Raw genomic sequence first — 16,136 nt, 5'->3', positions numbered from 1 at the left:
CACAGAAATGTAGAGTCATTCTCTTAGGGAGAAAAGTGCAAGGATTCCCTGGCAGTGTATCTGTCATATAATGAGTTGATTTGCATTTACTTTTTCTTTTTTAATTAAAAGCAGTTTTTAGAAGGGCTTCCCTTGTGGCTCAGTTGGTAAAGAATCCACCTGCAATGCGGGAGACCTGGGTTCGATCCCTGGGTGAGGAAGATCCCCTGGAGAAGAGAAAGGGTACCCACTCCAGTATTCTGGCCTAGAGAATTCCATGGACTGTGTAGTCCATGGGGTCGCAAAGAGTCAGACATGACTGAGCAACTTTCAGGTTCATGACAAAATTGAATGGAAGGTGCAGATAGTCCCCGTATGCTACCTTCCACACATGCATAGCCTCCCCATTATCAACATTCCTCATCAGAATGATAGGCATTTGTTAAAACTGATGGATCTGTCAGGACATTGACACATCATAATCACCCAGCGCCCATGGTTTCCATTACAGTTCACACTTAATGCTATACTTTCTATGGGTTTGAACAAATGTATAATGATGTGTCTTTATCATTACAGTATAGTACAGAGTATGTTCACTGTCCTAAAAATACTGCATGTCCAAACTAGTCATCTCCCCCTGCCCAATTCCTGACAACCACTCACCTTTCTGTAGTCCCCATAGTCTTGCCTTTTTCAGAATGCCCCATACTTGGAATCATACATATGCAGGCATTTCAGATTGGGTTCTTTCATTTAGTAACATGGATATAAGTTTCGTCTATGTCTTTTCATGGCTTGATAGATTATTTCCTTTCAGTCCTGAATAATATTCTATTGTCTGAATGTACTGTGCTCAGTCACTGAGTCAGGTCTGATTCTTTGCGACCCCACCAGGCTTCTCTGTCCATGGGATTTCCTAGGCAGGAATACTGGAGTGGGTTGCCATTTCCCCCTCCACTGAATGTACCACAGTTCATTTATTCATTGACTGCATTTACTTTGCTTCATGAGTTTATTTCTGACTGGCCGGAACTTAAAGAGGCATGGAACTAAAGGCATTTCTTTGTAGTTTAACTCAAAATGTAAACATAAAAATGTTGAATGACAGAACAATGAGAACATTATGATAGCACATGATATTTTAAAGTTGGGAATGGAGTTAGATTGGTCCAAGCCTTCTATTTTAATTATTTTAATCTTTAGGAAAAAAATTTCAAATCACAGAAAAGTACAAAGAATAAGGCATATAATACTCATAATTTCCAGTTAACAAGTGTTACCATTTTGTCAAACTTGTTTCAAATCCTTTTCTAAATGCCCCCCAACTTCATCTCCAGAAGTTATTGCTATTAAGAATTTCAGGTTTATTTTTCCAGTTCAAAATTATCCCGTTAGTGTATAGATATTGTATGCAATGCACATCACTCGTATTTTTCTAACTGTGCTTTGTAACTTGATATTTGGATTTTGAGATCTATGTCTGTTAAGACAAAGACCATTATCTCTCCTCATAAAATTGTATCATGTGGCAGATGGTGGCCAGAGTTAAAGGCTTACGGCTCTTGATGCCAGTTTCTCAGGAGACTTATTTCTTCCTGAAGTAAGCAGTATCTGAATTAAATTACTTAACACATCTAACTTTGGTGAAGTCTTGACTAGAGAGTGTGAAGATCTTGCTGTTGAAAAGTTATCAGTTGATACCTCTAGAGACCGAAATCCGCATGAAGTTGTCTCCAGTACAGGTACACATCCATCACCCACTGAAAGCAATGCTTGTTAAGTCCCTCGGCTGATGACTTCAATCACTTTGGAAATATGTATTTTAGTGGTGAGATAGTCTCTGGTGTTGCTGAGACTGATTAGTTACAGCACTGCTCACACCATGAATATAATAGGGCTGATAGTGGAGTATTTCAGCTATGATGACATAAGACTTTTTTCCTCCATTGGGCAAACTTCTGCCTTCTATTCCCGAATTTCTTTCCGACTTGGAATTTATGTGACTCAACAACTCTCTGCAAGTCAACAGCTGCCAGATGCTAAATATAATTAAAGCTTTACATGTATTCGTAACCTACGACATGTGTTTGAAACACAGGAAGCAAGGTGGGAAAGGAAGAAAAGGAAAACCCTTGACTCAGTTTCAATTATCCTCTCCCTGTTTAACGGATGCTAACAGGCACTAGGAAACTGTGGTTGTGTTCTTTTTCTACAAGCTCAATGGCTGGATGCTTACATTGGTTTTAGACAAGTACCTAAATCCTGACAGTAATTGGTGATGAAGCATTTGATTTAAGGGAACTGATTTACAAACAAGAATATATCATTAACATTTCTCCCCCAAATATTTGCAGTTACAGTGTAGATCCTGATTAGTTACTGAAGCAAAATACCTGTTATACATATTTTCACCTGGTGATAGACTGTGATCTATCCATCTCACTAGATGTCAGACTGTAGATGAGTTAATTAACTCTTGAGCTCTAGAATGATTCTTCAATGATGGGAAAGTCAAAATGTTTTCAAAACATCAAGTGTGTGATGGAGACAGGGACCTTCATGAGTGCTGAGAATGCAAATGTCATGTGCCTTTGTCAAAATTTCAGCTAATATTGGTAGCTTCTATACTGACATATCAAATCTTCTTTATATTACTTTGAGAAAGCAGGATATTACATAACATAATAGAATAAGCATTAAATATATCTAACTATATGCAGCTTAATAGGAAAAAGTATTTCATTTGTATAGGGGTAGGAAAAGTTTGAAAATGAAATCATGCCCATCGTTTTGTAGTTTTACACTTACTAGGTAGCATCATAGATAACTAATATTTATTCAGTATTTATTTCATTCTAAATTTATATATATATACTTGTTCATCAACACAATGACCTTTTGAGATAGATAGTGCTATAATTTCCTCCATTTTACAGGTGAGAAATTTGAAACATAGAAATATTAACTAGCTTGATCAAAACAACAACACAGTCCTGAGAGTTAAGAGAATCTCTAAATAACTAAAAAAAAAAAAAGAACTAAAAATGAGCTGAAGTCAGAAATGTGAAGATTGAATTGCAATCTCATAGAAGAACTTCAGTGAGAGAAAAGTGTTGCCTTCAGAGTTTCACCTGGGAGATCTGACCTTGAACTTAGAGCAAGATGCAGGACATGAAACTGAGATTCCTACGTTATTCTGGAAACCTGATAAAAGACATGTGGTGAAGAGTATCCATGGCCTGAAAGGGAGACGTTAGACATTTTTCAGGAGACAAGAGTCTTCACTATAGGCCCTTGTGATTTTTAAAAACTAAAATAAACTTATGTCAGCTAAAGTTAAATCTAATTAAGTATGTGAGAAAACAAAACTTTATAATTAAGAGTGAACAAGTCTACAAACAACCATTTTTGATCCTTAAAGCCCTAAAATGTTAGAATTTGTCAGTTACATACTTTCAACTGTGTATAATATGCAAATTAGCAAGTAAGAATATAATAGAAAAATGGAATAGAAACACTTAAAAAGCTATATAAATTTTATAAAGGAAATAGTCAATACATAATTGTTGAAATAAAAACTTTAGTGCATACAGTAAATATGACATCAGGCACAATTAAAAAGAGAATTGGTCAACTGAAAAAATAACCAAAAGAAATTAGCAAGGGATGGCACAGAAAGAATATAATGTTCAAAATATAATAGAAACATTAGGAGAGAAGAATAATCTTAGTTTAATTAGTGAAGACAATAAAGAGTTTGGAAGTGAGTAGATATTTAAAACAGTGAGAATTTTTCAGAATAAAGAAATCAGGAATTCATAGAAATTGGAAGAACAGCTCGTATCAAGTAAGATTAGAGCTCTAAACAGACTGATATAACATACATATTATAATCCCTAAAGCTACCACTAAAAACATTATGTGGAGATATAGATAAGAATCCAAAATTAAAATGGAATTAAAAAAAAATTATCAACCTAAGTGAAGGTAGAGAAGAGGAACATCAGAAAAGGGAAAAACAGCAAAGTGGTGAACTGGAATTCAGCCAAATAAAAAATTACATTAATATAAATGTACACTGATTAAAAGGAAAAGATTGTCTGATTATTTAAATAGCAAGTTCTAAATATATGCTGTCTACAAGAGACACATTTTAAATACAAAGACACAGAACAGTTGAAAGTAAAGGAAGGAAATTAGACATAATGTTCACTGTTTATAGTAAACTTAACAAAACTGAACAGTTTTGTATCAGGCAAACTAGACTTTGAGACCATGAGTATTTCCAGAGAAAAAGATGGATATTTGAAATTGATCAAAGGATTACAAAGTGAGTCTCAGTTAATTTCAAGAGGGAATCCTAGAGAATTTTTTCTCTGTCTACCAAGTACTTAAGTGAGAAATCATTAACAATAAAGAAATCTAGACAAGCCCCAAATATGTGGAAATAAAACTACATATTTCTAAGTAATCCATTAATCAAAGTAGTACAAGAGAAATTAGAGAATATCTGGAATTGAACGATAATGGAATGTACAACATATCCAAATTTGTGAGATGCAGGTAAAGAGGGGCAGATGATAGGATTGTATTTTTATTTAAGAAATAAAAATTGTTTTTAAATCAATGATCTACATTTCTACCACAAGAAACTAGAAAAGGCTAAGCAAATGAAACCCAAAATAAGTAGAGACAAATAATTAAAGTGAGAACAAAAATTAAAGAAATGGAAAAGAAACAGTAAATGAAAATATTAAGGCCAAAATCTGGTCTTTGAAAAATTGATAAAATTGATAAAGCAATAGCTAAAATAATCAAGAAGAAAAAAAAGAGAATACACAAATACTCCAAATCAGGAATGAAAGAAGGAATGTTGTTATGGATCCTGTGTGTATTCAAGAACATTGTCATTGACTATGGCAAATTAAATGAAATGAACAAATTCCTTGAAAAATATAATTAATAATAAAAAAGCAGATATAATCTCAAAATTTTTTGGAGATACAGAGTCATTCCATATTAATGACAATATTCAATCCATCAGAAAATTATGCTGCTGCTGCTGCTAAGTCACTTCAGTCGTGTCCAACTCTGTGCGACCCCATAGATGGCAGCCCACCAGGCTCCCCCGTCCCTGGGATTCTCCAGGCAAGAACACTGGAGTGGGTTGCCATTTCCTTCTCCAATGTGTGAAAGTGAAAAGTGAAAGTGGAGTCGCTTAGTCATGTCTGACTCGTAGCAACCCCATGGACTGCAGCCTACCAGGCTCCGCCGTCCATGGGATTTTCTAGGCAAGAGTACTGGAGTGGCTTGCCATTGCCTTCTCCGTCAGAAAATTATAATTATTCTAATTATTCTAAACATATACCTATAATATAGTCTTGGTTTAGTTGTTCAGTCATGTGCAACTCTTGCAACCTCATGGACTGCAGCCCTCCAGGCTTCTCTGTCCATGGCATTTTCCAGGCAAGAATACTGAAGTGATTTGCCATTTCCTTCTCCAGGGGATCTTCCCAACGCAAGGATCAAATCCAGCTCTCTTGCACTTCAGGCAGATTCTTTACTAACTGAGCTACCAGGGAAGCCCTATAATATATCATTAAATTGACATAATGCAAATACAGATAAATCTATGAGGAGAAGCACCCATCATAGTAGGAAAATTCATCATATAACTTTCAATTCTTGATAAGACAATTAAATAGCAAATTAGTACTATGTAGAAAAATTGAATACAGGATTAATAATTTGGTTTCATTGAAATATGTAAAATCTTGCACCTAATAATTAGAGAACATGTGTTTCTCTCAAGTGGATATGAAATACTTTTAAAAATATATCAGAGGGAGGATAAAGGGAGGAGGGAGGTGGGAGGGGGGTTCAGGAGGGGGAACTTATGTAAACCTGGGGCAAATTCATATCAATGTATGGCAAAACCAACCAATATAATATTGTAAAATAATTTGCCTCCAATAAAAAATAAATTAATTACCTAAAAAAAAAATATATCAGGCTATGGAGGAAATTTAAAAATTGTTCAAAAGTTTAGTAATATAAAAACAATGCTCTTTAGCTAAATGCAGGTAAATTAGAGCTCAAAACCAGAAATATATACAAAATAACCCAATACATTTGGAAATGCAATAAATAGGTTCATTAGAAACATTAAAATATTTAGATCTAAGCCACAGTGAAGATGCTGAGTCAAAACCTGTGAGATGCATTGAAAATGGTCCTTAGAAATACGTAGCCTGAAATATTTACAATAAAAAGGAAAAACGGCTGAACACTGATGGAATAAGAAATCAAATTTTAAACATATGAAAAAGATCAATTGTCTATACTCAAAGAAGGAGTAATTTGTATATATATATATATAAAACCTTAAAAATGAATAAACTAGGAAACATTATAGATAGTAGATAGAACCAGGAAAGCAAAAATTTGTTTATTGAAAGACAAAAACAATTTATCATTGCTGAAACCAATCCAATCCAAAGAAAGCACAAATAAAATAATATCAGGAATTTAAAAAAAAAGAAGAAACATTCTACAAACCCAGAAGAAATTTAAAGGGATTTAAAAATACTTGGATAAATCTGTGCCAACACATTTGAAGATGTAGATGAAGCAGGCATACGTCCCTGGAAAAGCTTATCCCTAGAAAAATGTATTGTTCTGAAACTTTCAAAAACAACTCAAGAAACATAAAGTGTTAATAATCCTTTAATTTTTTTAAAAAAAGCAAGTTCCTTCATTTGTAAGCCAATGATCATCATATTATCTACATTTGTGGTGTAACTACTGAGTGGCAGGCAGTGTTATAAGCATTTTGACCTGCCTTATCCAACTCAATGTTCAAAAAGAACCTTATAAAGGCCGGTGCTATTTTTATGTGTATTTTATAAAGTAAGTGGAGACTCATCAGAAGTAATTAATTCTAAGAATATATAGTCCACAAGTATTTTTAAACAGACACTGGAATCCCATTTGAACCCTTGGCTATGTAGGTAGTGACTATTTCACAAGGCTGCTACACTAATTAACTATAAATCTGTATATAGCAGCTTCTAAGACAGTGCCTGCTACCTTCTGAAGCTTTCAGAAAGCATAAGCTAATCTTACATTCTCAGACTCAGAATAGTTAGACCATTGCAGCTCACCCACTCTTGTCCTCTGCTTTCTTTATTTTTTCTGATGAACAAAAAACTGTTTAAAGAAGCAGAGTCTCACAGGGTCAGATGACTGTATGCCTCTGTAATGCTCTTACATAGGATAACTGATTGCTATAGTTTTTAATACTGGAATTGATTTTTAATCTTATTGGAATTTTCATCAGCAGAAAAGAGTCTCCAGCAAGCTCTGGAGCATTTCATTTCTATTTATGAACTGGCAGTTGTTCAGGAGAAACTTTTGTTGTAGTCGGCTTTTGGGTTTTTCAAATTGGGCTTTGTTCAGATTAGAACATGAAAATGCCATATCAGAGGAGAATGCCACGTTCACTTTTGACTTTGAGGGGATAAAGCTTACAGGAAAACCTTGAATACTGGAAACTTTTCTGTCTTCACTAGCCTTTGGTATTTTTTTATTTGGAAAGTGTTTATTAACATGGGAATGATTCTGGTTACAAATTTGATAAGTTGTGACATGTCAGAGATTCAGATAAAGACCAAAGTAATAATTCTGCAAGTTTAGAAATATTAAAATATGAACATTTTAGGTGCTATACACAAAAGAAAATTTCGATTTGTAAAGGATATTTTTGAAATATAAATATTGGACTTACATTTTACGAATAATAATACATGTACACCTACTCTGTGGTTTTAAGCCACAGGATATTTTGTGAACAGTTTTGTCAACATTTGGGAAAATATCTGAATGTGTAAAATCAGATGAACTTTAGAAGGGCATTAAGAGAGAGTTGATGTGAAGAATTTTAGTATACACAAGTATAAAACATTAGAATTCATTAAGTAGCTCTTTCATTGGTTTTCAAAATTGTTACCATTGCATGAACAAATATGCAGATTTTAAATTTGTATGAAAATAGTATTTTAGATAATGTTGGTGTTTGTTTTGGGCTGAATATTTTGTATCACTTATACATATCTTCAACTGTGCAAAATTTTAAGTATCAACATTAAATGTAAGGTAATAATTTGGTGATATGTTTTGATGAATCAAACCAAAACAAAAGTTCTATCTCTTGTAATTTCCTATTTTGCCTGGTAGCTTTCTAGTTTGCAAAAGCTTATGGCATCAGATTAAATTACTTCACTTTCTGTGATAAAGAGAACTATAGTATTATAATTTGTGTTCTTTTCCTAAATATCTGGAACAAAAATTTGGAGTCAGGATTCATCCCTGACTTTAAAATGTAGAGTCTAACATTTGCTCAAGAAAAGTGACCCATGTTTATTTATAAGACATTCTCTTTGTCTTAGGATAAATGATCCTAGAAAAAAGGCCACTTCAAAAATGAATCACTGTTTAGAAAGAAGCACTATTTCATATTAAATAGTAAAAATAATTTATTGTGACTTTATCTTGAGAAAATAAGATTGATTATCAAGAGTATATTTTATGTTTAATACAATTTATTATTCCTGCTGCACTATAATTATTCAAAAGGATAAAGAATAATAATTTGTGTGGGGCACAATATACATTTTATGGCACAACTGTATGAGTGTACAATATTTCATCTTTCATTCTGAGTTGCATTTTGCAGCATGATCACAGAGGGTCATATTTTGCAAAAACAAAAATATTTAGATTATTTAATTTTCCAAATGGCCTATAGTTAATTTTTGATTAATAATTATTTTTCCTCACTCACATTGAGATTTTCCTGATTCTTGGTATGATGAGTGATTTTTTATTGTATCCTGGCTATTTGAAGTATTGTTTCAAAAATCTGGATCTTATTTAAATATTGTTTCAGTAGGCCTCCTCTGTCACCAAGCTTTTGGGAACAATCGAACCCTGAGGCTTGACTGGGAGATGGAGGTGAAAGCCCAGCTTCCTCACTTGACTCACTTTGACAAGGGGGGCAATTGGGGTGGAGTGGGGAGGGACGCCTCCTTGCAGAGTTGGGGTTTCAGGCTCCCTACTAGGACCCTGCATACACCAACCTGCTTGAGAGGGAGAGGGCTACCTCCTTAGAGTTCCCTGTGAGTCCCCCAGTGGTAGTGAAACTAGATTTAACATTTATCCATTTCAAACACCAGCAAGGAGAGGGAAGGGTGCTTCATTACCACTGTATACAGATGGAAATCTAGTTTCCCTTCATCTCCTCCAGCGACCCTCTGTAGGGGAGTCAGGAAAAGCTCATTGCCCCTCAGTAACAATAATAATTCCAGTCCCCAGTTGGTCTTTGATTCCACCCTAGTATGTTTGTGGAGGTGGGGAAGGACCCCTCATTGGAGTAGGCTTTACTTTGGTCTGCTTCCATTGGTGTTTTAAGTTTGCAAATTTCTCTAGTAAATTTCTCTATCCACATCTGGGATACATAAGGCAGAAAGAAAATCCAGAGAACTCACCGCTATGTTGTCCTCCAGGTCCCAGGAGGAAATAGATCTGTCTTCTTCCAAACCTCTTTTAGACTCATTTTATGTAGTTTTTACATGTACAGTCCAGGGATTTTAGCTGTCCTTAAAGACAGATATATAGAGAAGTGGGAAATTTCATCTTGATCTAGAACAAGAAGTCCCTCACCTTTTCTGTTTCCAGAATTTTTTTTTTAAAAAATTGGGGTATTGTTGCTTCACAATATTGTACAACAAAGTGAATTAGCTACATGTATACATATATCCCAGAGAAGACAATGGCACCCCACTCCAGTACTCTTGCCTGGAGAATCCCAGGGACAGCGGAGCCTGGTGGGCTGCCGTTTATGGGGTAACACGGAGTTGGACACGACTGATGCGACTTAGCAGCAGCAGCAGCATACATATATCCTCTCCCTCTTGACCCTGCCTTCCACCCTTCCTGCCATCCCACCCATCTCGGTCACCACAGAACACTGAGCTGAGCTCCCTATGCTATATAGGAGATTCCCACTAGCTAACTGTTACACACATGGCAGTGCATCAATCCCAATCTTCCAGTGACTCATTTGTACCATTTTTCTAGAGTTCACATATATGTGTTAATTTGTTTTTCTCTTTCTGACTTCACTTGTATGACAGACTCTAGATCCATCCACATTTTTGCAAATGACCCACTTTCTTTCTCTTAATGACTAATATTCCATTATATATGTATGTGTATACACACACACATACACACCCTACATCTTCTTTATCCATCCCTCTGTTGATGGAACTTTAGGTTGTTTCCATGCCCTGGCTATTTTAAGTAGCGCTGCAGTGAACAGTGGGGTGCATGTGTCTTTTTGTTATGGTTTTCTCAGGGTATTTGCCCCAGTGGTGGAATCACTGGGTCATATGGAAGTTCTATTTTTAGTTTTTTTAAAGAACCCCCATACTGTTCTCCATAGTGGCTGTATCAATTTACATTCCCATCAACAGTTGACATTACCACACCAACATTCATTTATATTTTCTCTTAATAGCTTAATTCTGTTAGATCTTGGTTATTTTGTGGTCTTGATTATGATTCTAGGGTTTTTAGTATCACTTTTATTGACTTCATGGAAATCTGCATCTTCACCAGTTTTATAATTTAATCTTAGATTGGTACCATATCATTTCCCATTATCAGCAACTAATTGATGATTGACATTAATTTGGTGGTTGATATGAGAAGAGATACTGGTAATAAGTGGGTGGGGATAGGTGGGGATTATTTCATAAATGATTACTATAGACTGTTTTCATGCTACAGCAACTTTTCATCCCACGTATAAAATTTCTTCTCTTAAACTCAGGGGACTCACATAGTAAACATTTAGGTCATTACTACAGTTAACTTTTATCTTTCTGCCCTCATAGTAGAAAATCTGTTCAAATCCTGACATTTTCAGTGCTATTTGTATTCACTGGTATTACCATGACATGGTAATTCTGACTTAGCAACATATGTGTTTTTCCTACTTAAAGGTTATTTCAAAGTGTGAGAAGTTGGTAAGAACTTTGAAAATAAAGCCAAGATCACAGTGCAGTGGCATATCCTTCTTTAGGATTGTATCCCCAAGTAAAATTAGTTGGTCAAAGGATGACTCCTGAAATCTATTGCAAAATTTTTCTCTAAAAAAGGTTTGGAAAGGATCTGGGTCATATACCAAGGTTATGATTCAAAAGAAGTCATGTCCACACTGCTATATTTAAAATGGGTACCCAACAAGGGCCTTCTGTATATTGCAGGGAACTCTGCTCAATGTCATAAGGCATCCTGGATGGGAGGGGAGTTTGAGGGAGAATGGATGCATGTATATAGATATAGCTGAGTTGTTCTGCTGTGCACCTGAAGTGATCACATTGTTAATCAGCTATACTCCAATATTAAATAAAAACTTATAATAAAAGATGACTTAAAGCAAAAGAGACTTATCAACTGAGTTGTTTTTAAAAAACTTGTGTTCTGCTATCCTGATCACCTAATAGTTTTTAGACATTGACATTCTCTCAATGGCAATATTCAAACATTGATAACACCTTAAATTATAATAAAATTCCATGATATAAATACCATTTATTTTGTGTAATCATTCATTTATATGGATATTGACTCTGGTCTTGACAATGTAATATGAGACAACACTAGGCTGTGTATTGACAACAGCAATAAAAACATAACTGAGAGGAATCGGAGACATCATCCACACCCTCTTGCATTAGTGATATCAGGAAGGTAGGAGGCAGAGAGAGTGTGAATATGTGTTCCATGAATACTTAAATGTTGTGCCTCTTTTTTTATCTTTCTGCAAGATAGTAAAGAAGGAATGAAATGTTGACTGCTTTCCACTAGAAATCTTAGCTTGGAGAATCACACAATGACTAGTTTCTCTCTTCTATTCAAAGCTGCCATGGAGCTTAATAAAGACATAATTATACAAGATGAATTAGAGCCAAATCAGTCTTCCATCAATGAGCAAAGTAAGTGTAAAACAATAAGTTAACATAGTATTAACATTCCCCATACTATTTACATGCTAAGCAGAATGGTATAATATGAGGGCTTCATGCTTTAAGACAAAATACATGAAAATTGCTTGTCTAAAGAAATTCATTTGGAGGGATGTTTGGGAAAATGGGTATGATAAGAGCAAATGGGAGGGGTATGATAGCTTCTCGGTGGAGTAATTCCTAGTCCCTCAAGTCTGCCACTCGATGAACATGTGGGCCAGCTGTGACAAAATGAAGGGATGATCTTTCATGGCTCCCTGTCCCTTTTCTACATAATATTTTTCATTGTATAGATTGTACTTTTTTATGTGATTCTTTGATTAATGCCCCTTTCCCGATTAGACTGTAAATATCATGACTGTAGTTTTATACTACTCACTGTTATATCCCCAGTGTTTAGCACAGCACTGCTGCTGCTGCTGCTAAGTCACTTCAGTCGTGTCCAACTCTGTGCAACCCCATAGATGGCAGCCCACCAGGCTCCCCCATCCCTGGGATTCTCCAGGCAAGAACACTAGGAACAATAAATATTTGTTGAATGACTTAATAAATGATAGACCAATTTTTCCTTTCTACCATGTCCATGACTCTCCAACATTATGTTGTTAAGCCAGCAAACTTGGGAAAGGCTTGGTCCACAATCTGTCCCAGAGACTTAAGAGCAAGGTTTTCTCTTCTATGAGTTAGTTGAAAGCAAAAAGTTACCAAACTAGAAATTGTGGGAGACATAGCATTGAGGGAGTGTGGTCCCAGTGGAAGATGAAGCTCCATTTCAAAAGGAATCAAAATTACCACATGTGAAATACAAACATGTATGTTTTTGTTTGGGCTCCTTTCCTTTAATGAAGGAAAAGGAAGCAGCGTATCTCATGATCCTCCAGAGTAAACCTGAGCTCAGAAGGCAAGATGGAAGAACGCTCATATGAAATGACTTTTTCCCAATGACTGACGCATGAGAAAAACAACAATATAGACAGAAGTGTCATAATATCAGATATATATGAACCCACTTGAGTTTTATAGACTACTAAAACTGAAATACATATTTTAGTATACAATTAGAAGATAATATCTAATTGCCAAGGATGCAGTCTGGAAGAGAATACATTGAGTACAGAATTTCAGACAGCATCATGAAACTCTGCTCAGGGAATAACCAGTTAGTACTATGCTGATTGGCAGTGAGAATATCCTTCTTCCCCACACAGGTAGTAGAGTTGGCTCTCCAATGAACAGTATCATTCTCCAGAGATGGTTATGTGTAGTATTGGATTTGACTCCATTAACACAGCAAAAGAAGGCTGTAGAAGTCCATTGTGCAATGAAGTAAAGCCTCAGAATAAAAATACTTGTGTCTATGACAAATTAACTTCATATGAGGTTAACAGACACAGTTGTCTGGGGCTTAAAATCTGAGATCATGTATGTAGACATTCGTAGTGTTCATTATGTCATGAGTTTAAACAATGAGTGGCTCTAATGTAATCAATAGAGAGAAAACAAACCCATGAGTTTTGTGTTATTTAGAAGATTTTCTTCATTGATATTAATAGCATAAGAGTGTATTTTTTCATTATATATTTTTTCATTGTCCATGAATAGGGACAGATTTAAATGTCAGTAAGTGATTTCATCTGATATGCAGCTTTTTTAAAGCTGGTTATTAAAGCATACAAATAGATAGCACATTCACTGTGCAAAAATGTTGCCAGACTGGCTTTTGATTGAGACCATTTGACATTGTAGAGAGAGCATAGACTTGGGATCTACAGATGTAGGGGTGAGCCATGGATCTGCCACTTGCCCAGGTGTGACCTTGGAGACAGTATTTAGCCTCCCTGTAAAGTGGTTAACACCTAAACTGCTGTGCTTTTATGAGATTTAAATGAGATAAAGCCTATTAGAGTACCTGGCCCCATGCCCAACACATGGTAGTGTGAACGTGTTCAATAAGTGCTTATTTTCTGCTTCCCCTCAAACCAGGGGCCCATTCCTTCACTTCCCACATGTGTACACATCCACTTTCACTGATGAAACTCACTTGTGGTTTTCAATTGCATTAGCAAAAAGAAATTGATATAATTTAAAAACAGTCTTATATGATATCACTTATATTTGGAAACTGATTTAAAAATAATACAAATGAACTTATTTACAAATCAGAAACACAGATCTCACAGTCAAATTATGGTTACCAGAGGGGAAATGTAGGGGGGAAGTGATAAACCAAGAGACTGAGTTTATCACATACGCACTACTATATATATAGAATAGATAACTAATAAGGACCTAGTGTATAACACAGAAAACTCTATTTAGTATTCTGTAATAATCCATACAGGGAAAAAATCTGAAAAAGAGGTGGATATATGTATGTGTATGTATATAACTGATTCACTTTGCTGTACACCTGAAACTGACACAAGATTGTAAATCAGCTATACTCCAATGAAAATAAATAAATAAAAATGGAATGACTCCATCCCTACGATTCTGACTTAAGTAACACCTTACCTATACTCACTTGAAAACTAATACTTGGGTGTATATTTATCACATATAAACCATACAGTGATTCTGAGAGGAATTTAAGAGATTAATACCCAGATTTTACAGAAGAGAAAACTGAGGCTCAAGTTGTTAAAAGAGTTGCCACAATGGGACTTACCCGTGGAAAGCTAGGACTGGTCCCCAGTCTCCTGGCCACCACTCCCATTTATTGGAAGATTAAGCTTCTTTGGCATGAAGACAGACTGCTCAAGGATCAGATCCAGGTTTTGCTACAGTCTAGATGTGTGACCTTGGGTAAGTCACTTAAGTTCTCTGTTCCTCAGTTTCCCTAATGACAGCGTGATTATAGTAATGTTATCATCATCATAAAGTTGTGAACTTTTTAAATATAAGAAAAAAAAATCACAGAATAAAAGATACCTGGAGCAAGGAAGTGCTTGGTATTATATTAGCTCTTCTTATAGATCCAGTGTTTTATCAGCTACCTGGTGCTACCTAGACAGCAGTAAATAATTAGAAATTTTTGAAATAAAATCTGAACATCCTGTCCTAGGATTAAAATCAATCTCAGTTGTTTACTTTCTTGTTGCTGTAATTCTCAAGTACACCCCAATAGCCTACATACTCTTGCCTAGCTGTATGCTATGGCAAACCTGGTATATTTTTTGAATAGGAAAAACTGTCTGCTTTTTGTAAGAATAAATTTGAAATTTGAAATCATTTCACAAATTTTAATCGGTCTCTTTGTTTGCTGTCGCCCTAGGAACTAACTTCACCCTTGCGGAACTGGGAATCTGTGAGCCCTCCCCCCACCGAAGTGGCTACTGTTCCGACATGGGGATCCTTCACCAGGGCTACTCCCTGAGCACAGGGTCTGACGCCGACTCCGATACAGAGGGAGGGATGTCTCCAGAACATGCCATCAGATTGTGGGGGAGAGGGATAAAATCCAGGCGCAGTTCCGGCCTGTCCAGTCGTGAAAACTCGGCCCTTACCTTGACTGATTCTGACAACGAAAATAAGTCAGATGATGAGAACGGTAGGCCTGCTTCTTAAATATTTTTTTTAATATTTTGGGGACTGTACCATGTGGGGCTTGGGATTTTTTTTTTTTTAATAAAGAGGCATATAAAACCATTCATTTTCTTTTAAATCGACCTTGTCTACCCACACTGAGCTGAGGGAAAATAAACCAGCAAACCTCGAACACACAAGAAATGAGGAGAGAATTTTAAAATCTCATTTTGATGATAACACACTATTCAGACATCATCAGTTGGTCTTATTAGCAAGTAAATTACATTGCAAAAGAGGCAACTTGATAAACTATGACCTATACCTAGAAAATGTCCTCTCTCCACAAGTTTCTAGGTCTTTGTATTGATTTCCCCTTCCCAGTAAACGGCAACCTGGGTTATTTTTTTTCATGAAGATCTCTTAAGAATCCTACCTTATCTTAGACTTTCATTTCCAGGCAGCAATGCCTCATATCCGTATTGAAGATCAAACTTGGAACAGATGCTCTGGAGTTTAATAATGACAAATAGGAAG

The 16,136-nt window shown here is 35.6% G+C and overlaps 1 protein-coding gene across 1 annotated transcript in view; it reads left to right on the top strand.

The window, feature by feature from the left end:
• LOC129558576 (teneurin-2-like) overlaps positions 1-15,675 on the top strand; it is an 87,192-nt gene extending 71,517 nt beyond the window's left edge. The window contains exons 2-3 of the mRNA XM_088838513.1: positions 11,970-12,044; positions 15,349-15,675. Of these exons, the coding sequence (XP_088694639.1) occupies positions 11,970-12,044; positions 15,349-15,641 (368 nt within the window). The 3' untranslated portion in view covers positions 15,642-15,675. The remainder of the gene's footprint in view (positions 1-11,969; positions 12,045-15,348) is intronic.
• The last annotated feature ends 461 nt before the right edge of the window (positions 15,676-16,136 follow it).

The sequence above is a fragment of the Moschus berezovskii genome, chromosome 8 (assembly GCF_049115385.1).
Source record: "Moschus berezovskii isolate FMDL1 chromosome 8, NW_MosBer_1.0, whole genome shotgun sequence".
Classification (NCBI taxonomy): Eukaryota; Metazoa; Chordata; class Mammalia; order Artiodactyla; family Moschidae; genus Moschus; species Moschus berezovskii.
This window is presented reverse-complemented; position numbering and strand designations above follow the sequence as displayed.